Consider the following 10,995-nt stretch of genomic DNA (forward strand, 5'->3'; position numbering starts at 1 on the left):
TGACAATACTAATAATTTTTTAATTTTTCTGTATGACTAGTAGTACCATTATGAGGTTATGTCTGTTCCATGCCTGGTTGACTTGCTCTTCCCATTTTTCGATCTGATTCAAATGCAATCACAATCAATTCAATTGTGTGTCCTGTTAAAAGAATAATAGTAGTAATAATACTAATACCTTGATCCTTGATTGTTCCCCCCAACTAACAAAAGCCTTTTTTCGTGGTAGTTTTCCTTTTCGCATCAGCAGATCAGTGAGACCATCATCATCCGCCCCAAGAGTTGTTTTAGGCACCGCGGCGATGCTTTGCTCCTGGGCTGAGGTAACTGGCTGAGTTGGGCTTGGACTGAGATGACGGGCATATTTCGCCGCGCCAGTTCAAGCTAAAAAAAAAAAAAAAAAAAAACCAGTTCCTTGTCGTATTTTATTGGCCGGTTGAGTTTTTGATGGGAAGCACTAAACGAACTGTTCCTGTGACTGCGCAGGGTACTCCGTATTCTCCTCTTCGTTTGCACTGCGTACGTGGTGGAATAATGGGTGGGTGTGGAGCTAGCTGGCTTTGATGGAGTCGTTCGTCAGCGTTTGATTTTTTAAAAAATTCCCACAGAGAAGGGGGCGCAATTGCACACCGAACCCAACAATCTCGAGCTAACCTGCCTCAAGATCATTCATTAGTTCGTTATTTGAGAGACCGGTAAATAATTAAACACCATCACCACCACCATCACAACCACCATCACAATCAGTACTAGTATTCCTTCTGTCTTGTGTCGGGCAATACGCCTGTGTTTTTCTAGTAGAAGTCGTAACCGCTCCCAAAGACAGGATATACCATGAAATTGCAATATATGGCCATGTCCAACCCCACCCTCCTCCTCCGTTGACTTTCCAATCATCTCTCCTCACAACAAGGGCCAGGACAAGACAAAAGTGAAACTAATTGGATTTCTGTGGGGTTGGTTATGCCAATAAACGGGGCCGCACCACACCACGCCAGCACATTGCCCTTCCATCCTGTTCGTGCCCATCGCCCCAATTCTTGACGGGACAACACCGTCGTAATCTACCCAAAGGGGCAGCGCGCGAACCACAAGGGTGTCCCATTCAAAATTAGTGGGGATGGATTTTCGGATCGCTGCGCTTAGCGGGTGACATGAAGAACTACTCTCTGTCCAACAGGTGGTTTGTAGTTGCACCTGAGCAGGAATATTACAACCTATGTAATCTGTACAGTACGTGGATTCTAGCTTTCAGCTGTCCTGCTATTCAGAATACTGGGTGTAACTCATATGACTATCATGACTTTGTTTGAAGACATGATTTTCATTCTGAAGTAGGAATTTTCATAACTAAAATATTATATGCTCAGAGTAGGAGATTTATAAAAAAGTAAGAATGAGTTGCTATCTTTATCTTATAAATATTCAAAAAGAGAGCTTATCCGATATTGATCAAAAGTTTTCGATCAATTGATGGTTGGGTCTATACTTTGAAAATATAAAAGTTGATAACAATTTTAATGAATGCATAACGCTCGCTAAAATGCCACGTGAGCATACATACCTACAATGAACTACATCTGTAGTAACTACGGAGTAATGTGGGACGTCTAAAAGGGCGTGTTCGGTTGCCTGTGTAAGCTCTTATAACCTCTTATAAAAGACCCACTTACATGACCTTGCACAGTGTATTGAAAATACCTGCATGAAAAAGGCCTTGTGTTCAGTCTGCCATTCTTATATCCCTATTTTTGCTCCACTTACATGGTATTAAGATTCAACAGTGTAATTAGACTGATTATAGAGTGGTTGTAACTGAAATAGACAAAGTTAGAGCTGTGTAAGGTTGTGTAAGCTGCACACAGCCAGGTCATTTTGTTGATATGATTTTATCTTATGTAAAAGTGTAGTTATTATTATTATTATTCTTCCATTATAGATGTATGCAGTCAGTGACTATAACACTACCTGAAACACTCCAGGATTTTTCAACTTAAGAATAAGCTAATATACAAAGTCAATTTAATACATGCAATAGCAGAATTCCAGCCCAGAATCAAATAACTATTCAAACTATTCAATTTAAGAAAGAATGTCAAAAGAATGACAACAGATCAATATATTCAATTCAAAACAAATGAAATAAATAATATAAAAAAACAGCAGCTATTAAAAGAAAAGAAAGCATTCACAAATCAGACTTTTCAAAACAAGTCAAAATCAAAAGTAATCAAAATGAAATAAATTTCAAAGCAAAAGTAACAAAATAAAAATAAAAACAAGAACAAAAATTAAAGCAAATACATAGAAATAAAAGAAAAAAAGAAAAAGAAAAATTGAATTCATTATCAGATCAAACTATTCAATTGAAATCTTATAGCGATATTTGATTCTTTTAAATATTCAATCAAGAATTCATTTCCAGTTTTTGTATTGAATAAAAATTTTAAATTTAACTGTGTCAATTCAAACTTCTCTCTCAATCTCAATCTTAACTCTGTATGCTTTGTACAAAGCAAAAGAAGATGCTCTGGGTTTTCATATAACTGACAATCTGAACATAAATCACTTAAATCATTTCTAATCTTTGTTAAATATGATTTAAAATAACCATGTCCAAGCTTTACCTGCATTATTATAGCAAAAAGTTTCTTTTTACATTTTATTGAGCAATTTTTCCATTTTGGCTTAGTTTCAAACCTGGAATAATGTACACTCTTTTTTTGTAAAAACCAGATATCTTGCCATTTTTGCAAATACGATTCTCTTATTTTTCTCTTAATATAAGCCCATGTTACAATTCTTTGAAAGCAGACTTCTAATTCAGTTGCTTTTTTTCCAGCTTTATCAGCACCATTTCATTGCCATATATACCCATGTGAGCAGGCACCTAGTGAAGATGAATAGAACAATTGAGTGAGATTTTTCTTTGAATATTTTGAAGATTTTTCAAAATCAGCTCTAGCATTGACTGTCCACTGCTGATTTTATTGCTTTGAAGTCTTTTAAACCCAGCTTGACTATCAGAGAATATCCAAATATGCTTAAATCTTTTCCATTGTTCAATCTTCATCTCAACCAATTTGAAAGCTCTTGAAATTGCAAATAATTCAACATTAAAAACTTCTTACTCTTTTCCAATTTGCCAAGAATCAAGAATATAGTTTTTATCATTTCTGAATATGCTATTCCAGCTCCAAGATTGCCTGTTTTCTCACATTTTGAGCCATCAGTGTATATAAGAATTGCTTTGTTTCTCATTTGTTTTAGAAGACTTAGATGTTATTCAGTCTGAACTTCTTTTGAAAGTTGACTAATATTTAAATCAATAAGACTGACAAGATCTTTCTTCCAAGGAGAGAGATTTTCAAACACCGCTTTCTCCACATTTAAATTAGAGAAACTGTCTTTAATCATGGAGCAAATTTTAAATAACTGAGATGGTATCTTCTTTCTTTGCATAGATGTTGAAATATCAGATGAATTTATTTCATTCCAATCAAAATATGACTCCCAATTCAGATTTACTCCAGTTTGTAAAAGTGTAGTAGTGAGGTGGGCTGAATTCCTTCATCATCATACCTTTTTTTGTTGATTTTTTAAGTTGAAAACTGTTATCAGTGATATGATGATTGACATCATGAAGGATTCTGATGATGAATATGAAAATAAATGATTGAAATAAATACTGTTATATCAATATTATCAATTAATCATTCAAATTGTTATGTATTCTGTTGCTCAGAGCATACAATTCATTTCTTTTAAAATTCAATTCATGTATATAAATTCTTTTCATGAAATGAATTTTATCATTGATTTTCTGAAATTGAATTCTCATCATCAACAATTGAAAAATATGATGTAGATGAAGTCTGATATTTTTTAGAAATTTATTAATTGATTGCAGCATTATACAAATATTTGAAAGAATCAAATACTGCTACAAAATTTCAATTGAATAGCTTGATTTGATAATGAATTCAATTTTTGTTTTTTTTTTGTTTTTGTTTTTATTTTTATTTTATTACTTTTATTTTGAAATTTGTTTCATTTTGATTATTTTTGATTTTGATTTGTTTTGAAAGGTTTGATTTATGAATGCTTTCTTTTCTTTTAATAGCTGCTGTTTTTTTATATTATTTATTTCATTTGTTTTGAATTGAATATATTGATCTGTTGTCATTCTTTTGACATTCTTTCTTAAATTGAATAGTTTGAATAGTTATTTGATTCTGGGCTGGAATTCTGCTATTGCATGTATTAAATTGACTTTGTATATTAGCTTATTCTTAAGTTGAAAAATCCTGAAGTATTTCAGATAGATGTCATAGTCATTGACTGTATACATCTATAATGGAAGAATAATAATAATAATAATAATACAAATATAAAAGAATTGATGAATTCATTTATTATTCAAATCAAGCAAAAGCTCTTGATCTTTTTATATATAATCATTTAAAGAGTAGCATATAGAATCACTGCAGAGATGTTTCATCATTTCATTAATATAATATTAAAAATAAATATAAATTATTCATAATAGTTCTAACAGATATATTAAATATTCACTATTTTTATATAGAATATTTTATGAAATGTTTAAAATATTATGTAAACTATATGACTGTGTTGTTCATTTATCTGTTTGTTTTATAAAATATAGCTGGAATGTGCTGAGCAATAATCTCAAACAATGACCATTTTTCAAAGAGTGTATTGAAGCTTTGAATGGAACTCATCTTTTAATTGCAGTTTCAACAAAACAACAGTCATTATAATGAAATTAAAAAGATTGAATCTTGCGGAACATTTTGACAGTGTGTAATTATGAATTAATTTTATATATATTTACTCTGAAATGAAAAAATCTTCTTATGATAGCTGCATTATTGCTCACATTCAAAATAATAATGATTTTTTGAATGTAATGAATGAGTGCTATTTCCTTGCAGATGCTGATTATTTAAAGAGATTATAAAATGTTTTGATTTTATATTCAGAGATTTGATATCATCTTAAGAAATTCACACAAATCAATAAAAAATTTGTCAATAAACAAGACTTTTTTAATCTTCATCATATAAATATAAAAAATATAATTGAGTGTGTTTTTAACATCTTCAAATAACAATTTTGAATCTATGATAGAGTGAGAGAAGAATATTCAATTAAAATTCAAATTTATCTGATTTTTACTCTTGCAACTGCTCATAATTTCTTGAATAAGTATGAAAGATTTGATGAGAAGGAATTGTCTATTGATTCATCAGAAAATGAATAAAAAAAAAAGTGTATAATAATGAACAGAATGATAAGCAAAAAAATGAATTTTATATAATAAAAACGTAAAATGAAATTGCAGAGTAAATATGAGAGATTTATTAATTATAAAAAATTAATAACAGCAGCAGATGAATAAATCAATCTTTGATGATTTTTAATAATGAATGTAGATAAATGAGAAATATTGTTATATTCTTCCACATTTTTCTGATTTATTTAATAATACAATATAGTATTTTATATGTATTTGTGATATATATTACCGTGATCTAATTTATTGATCAATCAAATGATTTAATTTATCTAATCATTCCATACAAAAAAAGATAATGTTTTAAAACAATGTTTTTTCATTATATTTACGGTATTTTTGATAAAATTCAAAAAAATATCGCGATGTGTAGATTTATATTATGATTAATTGGATACAAAATCTCATCAAATCAATCACTTTATTTTTCATCACAATTCTCATTATTATTTCTATTATTATTTCTACTATTATTCTCATTATTATTCTCACTACTATTCTGCATTTTTTAATGTGTTTTTTAATATGCTTTTTATTGCTTTTCAATCTGTATTCTCTAAAATATTCATTATAAAAGCATGTTGCTGCTTTATTGAGCTATTATTAAATTCTAAATAAATCTACATCATTACTGCATTGCTTGTAAAAAGATGTGGAATTGTAGTATAATATTAATATGAAATCATTTCATTATTATTTTTTCAATTCTTTAGAAGTAATTCATTTACTTTCTGTAGAAACAATTTAATAACTTTTTTAAAAATTTATTCAGAAAACTTTTATAAATTATTAATCATATTCAGTATTTGTTTTTTTTTTTTTTCTCTTTCTCAAACATTTTCATTTCAGAGTAGAACTATTCACAGCATTAAAAAGCAAATCATCCAATATTGAATCATTTAATATAAATGATGATAGAGAATATAATTTATTATTTATATTTAATTATTGTTTTATAACTTAAAATCAACTGCATATTGTTTGAAGCAAGTTTTTTATTAATAATTACTCATTCAACTTTTCAAACATAAATCTGTGATATTGAAATAAATTCAAATTTGAATAATATTGAAAATATTTTTTCATGATTTTTGAATCATTAATATATATTTTATATTTTGTATATCAAATTTATTCAGAGATCTGATTTTTATGTTTTATTCACAATCACTATATACATTTAAAATTTCTTCATTGATTATCAAGATTATTTTTATTGGTTGTTTGATAAATGACACATTGAACTGTTAGAACTGTCATATTTCATTTACAAATTTTAAAATTTTCATTATTTATTTTTCAATCATTTTTTTTCATATCAAATAAACTCTGCAGCAACACTTCGTCCATTGCTGAATTTTATGAAATACATACACAGAAGATGAATTGAAAGATGGATTAAGAAACAAATTAAAACACAGATTGAAATATAAATTTAATAAATTTAATAAATTGATGATGAAAAGCAATTAAAATTATCAACTGAATGAAATCTTCTTCTTCAGTTATTATTAACAGTGAAGGCAATGTGGCAAATACAATAATGACAAAAGCAGATGAGAGTGAGCTAGATCATTGATTTAATGAAATTGAAATATTTTTGAATTTAAAAAGCTCATTATTATTTAAAGACTGACTACTCAACATCTTGCACAGCTTTGTCATACAAAATAAAATGAGATTGAAATGAAATAAGAAAGTCAGCAGATCATCACTGTGTGTATTTGATTACATTATTAAAACCACTATGATTTTAGAATGGCAATCAAGGTTTGAAAAATCAACGCCGGCGGCACGCTAATATCCACTTTTTGCGTGCAGGTTTTGCGAGGTTGTACGTGCAACCGAACACGCCCTAAGTGGTTTGTAATTAGCATGCAGGCAGCTGAGGCAAATATATGCGGTGCGCTAGTCCGTGATAGGCAGCCTAGGGCCAACAATTACTAGCTGACCCACATTACCAACCCCCTTATATACATATTCTGTACAGAGAATGGATGATATATGAAGAACAGACTTTGAAATATCTATTACATTGGCCTCTTTATTCCTGGGGGCGTGTTTCTTTTTTCTATTTCCTTTACCTGCCAAACAAAACATGAAAAAATACGGTATAGAATAGTTTGTCACTGGCTTCTATTACGGTGCGAGCTGAAGCCGTGTTGAAGAGTTGTACCTTAACCCAGCTCCATCTTAGCAAAATAAATATCCTAAATTCTATTCCATCTCGATATCCGAGAAACCTATGATCTCGGGTATAATGGAAATTTTTTTCAACAGCCGCAATAAGATCAAGGAGAATGGCGGAGGGTTCACCACAAAAGGAAGTGTTAGTACCGGGTGTTCTTGCTCTCAGCTCACATTCAAACGCCTATCAATTTACTGGCAATTGCCATTCGGGAATTGGTCATAGAAAAGACAATATCGGCAGTAGAATCGTAAACAGATGTAGTCATCACGGCATAATATATAGGAACAGCGTTCATCGAGGATCATGCCGCCGGTTCCTAAGGCCGTCCATGGTCCGTCCAAATATGGCGAGCTGTTCCTCCTCACTATGCCGAAGGTGCATTTCTATAGTCTTATTTGTAACGAAGAGAGGGAGCAAGTGTTCCTCTGGTGCATAGAGCTGACTGTCCGAGACATTGTGACCATCAACGCCACTCCATATCTCCTCCAAGTGGTTCCGCGCATCTGGGTCGTAATGATCGAGGGCAGTTTTCATGAGCTGTGCATTTGTCAGCCTTGCAGCGTCAACCACAGCGCCATCTGGACCGAAGGAGCGTATAACTCCGTCATCGGCAACATGTTTATATCCGCCAGGAGCACTCTTCAAGCGGCCGATAATGTCGTGCACACTCTGTGTCTAGACACATATCCAATGTCAACTTTAGCTTGATGAGTTCCCCTAAAGGAAGTATTTTAAGTCTTCGGAACTGAGAATTGAGAATGGGAACTACCTTAGCAAGCTCAAATTCAGTATCTTGATTGAATACAGAAAGGTGCTGATATATCAGAATTGCTTCTCCCCCACATCGCTTTGAGAAAAGAACACAGTTACATAACTTACTCCCGTTCTTGTCCACCCAGCAACAACACCAAGAAGAGCAAACGAATGCGACGAAAATCGAAGCTTCATAGCTGAAGATTAGAAAAATGGATTGAAGCAGATAAAAATCGTCCCCGCCCTACCTCCCTCCAAAATTAAAACGAACAGATAAGAGGAAAGCGCAAATATATAACCGTGACAAGCGCCCTCCTTATTCCCGTTCGTGAGTGCCAACGTAAAGAAAACATCACCGTTTGAAGATGCTGAACTTTAAAAATTATAATCAATCACCATGCATCTATATACCCACAAGAAGCTGTACAATCTGCCACAAACTGAGATGTGATAGAACTATTATTAAAGCTTATATTTTTATCAGATATTTATATTAAATTTATAAACTTCTACTTCATTTACTGATCAATGATATTTTAAAGATGAAGAATAAGAATAATTTGAAATATTTTTAATTGCAGTGATATATTTTGTCTGATAAGGTACACACACTAATGGGAGTTAGTAAAGAATTGACTACCCAAGGCCCAAGGAATCGTTATCGATTTATATCAATATATCCAATTCTCGAATTCTCCAATTTACTGTCCTCGGGCTGCGACCCAGGATCTACCTTCCGCCGCCCCGGCCCCCCAAAATGTCTTGGCACGACTGCGAGCCGTGGTCGCTGGCGTTTTGTGGGTATGTTGGCCTCACCTGACCGACACCTGCGCGCCACCGAGCCAATCCGTCCAGGCCGCGGGAAGTTCCAACGGGCACCAATAGCTACCACTTCGGGACAAGGGCTCAGGCAGTATCCGCGTGACATCGAGGACGTACCAGGGAAGAGAAACCTTCGGAGAAATGCGAGGTGAGTGAGATGGGGAGGGCCGGCAAGCAGCGCGAATAACGAGTGAAAGGGATATGAAACCGAGCAACATTAAACAATCTCAAAAACCAGTTTTGAAAACTTTTGAAAACTTTTGCGCAATTGTTCCTGGCAGTGTATATGTATTATTGAATATGAGATATTGCATTCATCTCATAGAATTGGAGAATTGCTGGTGGCGAATGGATAGAAATCATTCAAGACAAGAGCGAAAAAAGACGAAGAGGGAAAAAAGCAACCACTCGGGCACCTTATATATGTAATCTGTAACTGGCATGCCAATACGGAGTAGTCATTTGGAGAAATGCTCAATGGCACAATCCACAGCAACAGGCGAGAGACGACAACACAAGCGACACTGCCGCTGCTGCTCAACACTCACAACAGGACGATAGATAGGGACGACGATTGGCATTAATAGAGAGCAGAAGAAGACGAAGAGTAAGCGAAATTCTGCCTGGGAATTCGCCTCCCTCCTCCCTCCTCCCTCTCCGTCTCCGTCTCCGTCTCCGTCTCTTCCTCCGGTGGCTGTGGGCTGGCTGGCTGGCAACTCCCTCGTCCTGCCCCGTGCTGTCCCTTGTCCTTGTCCTTGTCCGGCTCCTTTATTCTGCCAGTTTGTTTGTTTGTTTAACTAGTAGCAGAGTCTCCTCCTCCTCTTCCTGCTGCCGCCGCCGCCGCTGCCGCCGCTGCTGCTGCTGCTGCTGCTGCTGTTGTTGCTGTGTCTGTGTCTGCTTCTTCCATTTCTTTACTTCCTGACTTGGGTTGGGTTGTCTTGGTCCCGTGTGTCTGCACTCCCTCCATCAACGTCACTCTGGCACAACTAACCAACCACCAGCAACATCACCACCAACCTCTCTCCTCCCTCTTCACTCCTCCATCACCAGCCGCATTCACCACCTGCACCACCACCACTCACCACCACCTCCTACCACCACCTACCACCACAATACTCATCATCACCACACTCCTCTTCTCCTCTTCTCCTCTTCTCCTCTTCTCCTCTTCTCCTCTTCTCCTCTTCTCCTCCTCTTAAACCATTTCTCCCTAACCTCTTCCGCTTCCCCTCCACTCGTACTCCTCCTCCACCTCGTCCTCCTCCTATACATACCACCCACCTCGTCCCGCTTCCCTAGCAACCATACTACCTACATACACGCTGTGCCTATTTGCGATCCTCTCTACCCCTCACTGTAACCACAGTGACTGCTGCTTTCCCTCTCCACCCTTGATCATTGTCCTGTTTTCACACTTGCTCGCTTGTGCACACACACACACAAACAATTCACACATCATTCATTCAAGTATTCAGTCATTCACTCATTCAATCCACTTATCCTCTCACACATCACTATTCAATCTGGCTTACTCCTCTTTCTTCTTCTTTCCTCTGCCACTTGTGTTCATTCTACAGGTGCAGATCTCTCACAGTCCACTTTGAAGAAAACCACATACTAGCTCTTAGTTAAGCTTTGTTTTGTCAGAGACACGCCTCCACATCCTTTCCACCTCTGCTATTTCTCATCGCCTCTCTGCTCAACTGCGTCTCTCCATCCTCTTAATAGTTCTGATCGCCCTTGCCCCAGAAATTTGTTGGACGACAACGGCGAAGCTGACAGCGGAAACAAGGAAGATATATTAAAAATAAAAACAAAAATAGCACTTACCTCGATATTCCTGTCGGGCGCTGGGGGCTTCTCCAGATTGAATTATGTCACTAAATCGAACGGGGGCGTTTTCTGGCTT

The 10,995-nt window shown here is 34.9% G+C and overlaps 2 protein-coding genes across 2 annotated transcripts; both read right to left on the minus strand.

The window, feature by feature from the left end:
* Window positions 1-1,466: 1,466 nt before the first annotated feature.
* HCAG_06883 (predicted protein) lies at window positions 1,467-1,874 on the minus strand (the record flags this gene model as incomplete). Its single annotated transcript, XM_001539228.1, has 4 exons — window positions 1,467-1,483; window positions 1,565-1,574; window positions 1,674-1,701; window positions 1,765-1,874. The coding sequence occupies 4 exons, from the start codon at window positions 1,872-1,874 to the stop codon at window positions 1,467-1,469; spliced, it is 165 nt and encodes a 54-aa protein (XP_001539278.1).
* A 5,928-nt stretch (window positions 1,875-7,802) lies between these two features.
* On the minus strand, window positions 7,803-8,459 carry HCAG_06884 (predicted protein; the record flags this gene model as incomplete). Its single annotated transcript, XM_001539229.1, has 2 exons — window positions 7,803-8,186; window positions 8,391-8,459. 2 exons carry the CDS (start codon window positions 8,457-8,459, stop codon window positions 7,803-7,805), a joined length of 453 nt encoding a protein of 150 aa, XP_001539279.1.
* Window positions 8,460-10,995: the final 2,536 nt, after the last annotated feature.

Source organism: Histoplasma capsulatum, genomic scaffold (genome assembly GCF_000149585.1).
Source record: "Histoplasma capsulatum NAm1 scaffold_6 genomic scaffold, whole genome shotgun sequence".
Lineage (NCBI taxonomy): Eukaryota > Fungi > Ascomycota > Eurotiomycetes > Onygenales > Ajellomycetaceae > Histoplasma > Histoplasma mississippiense.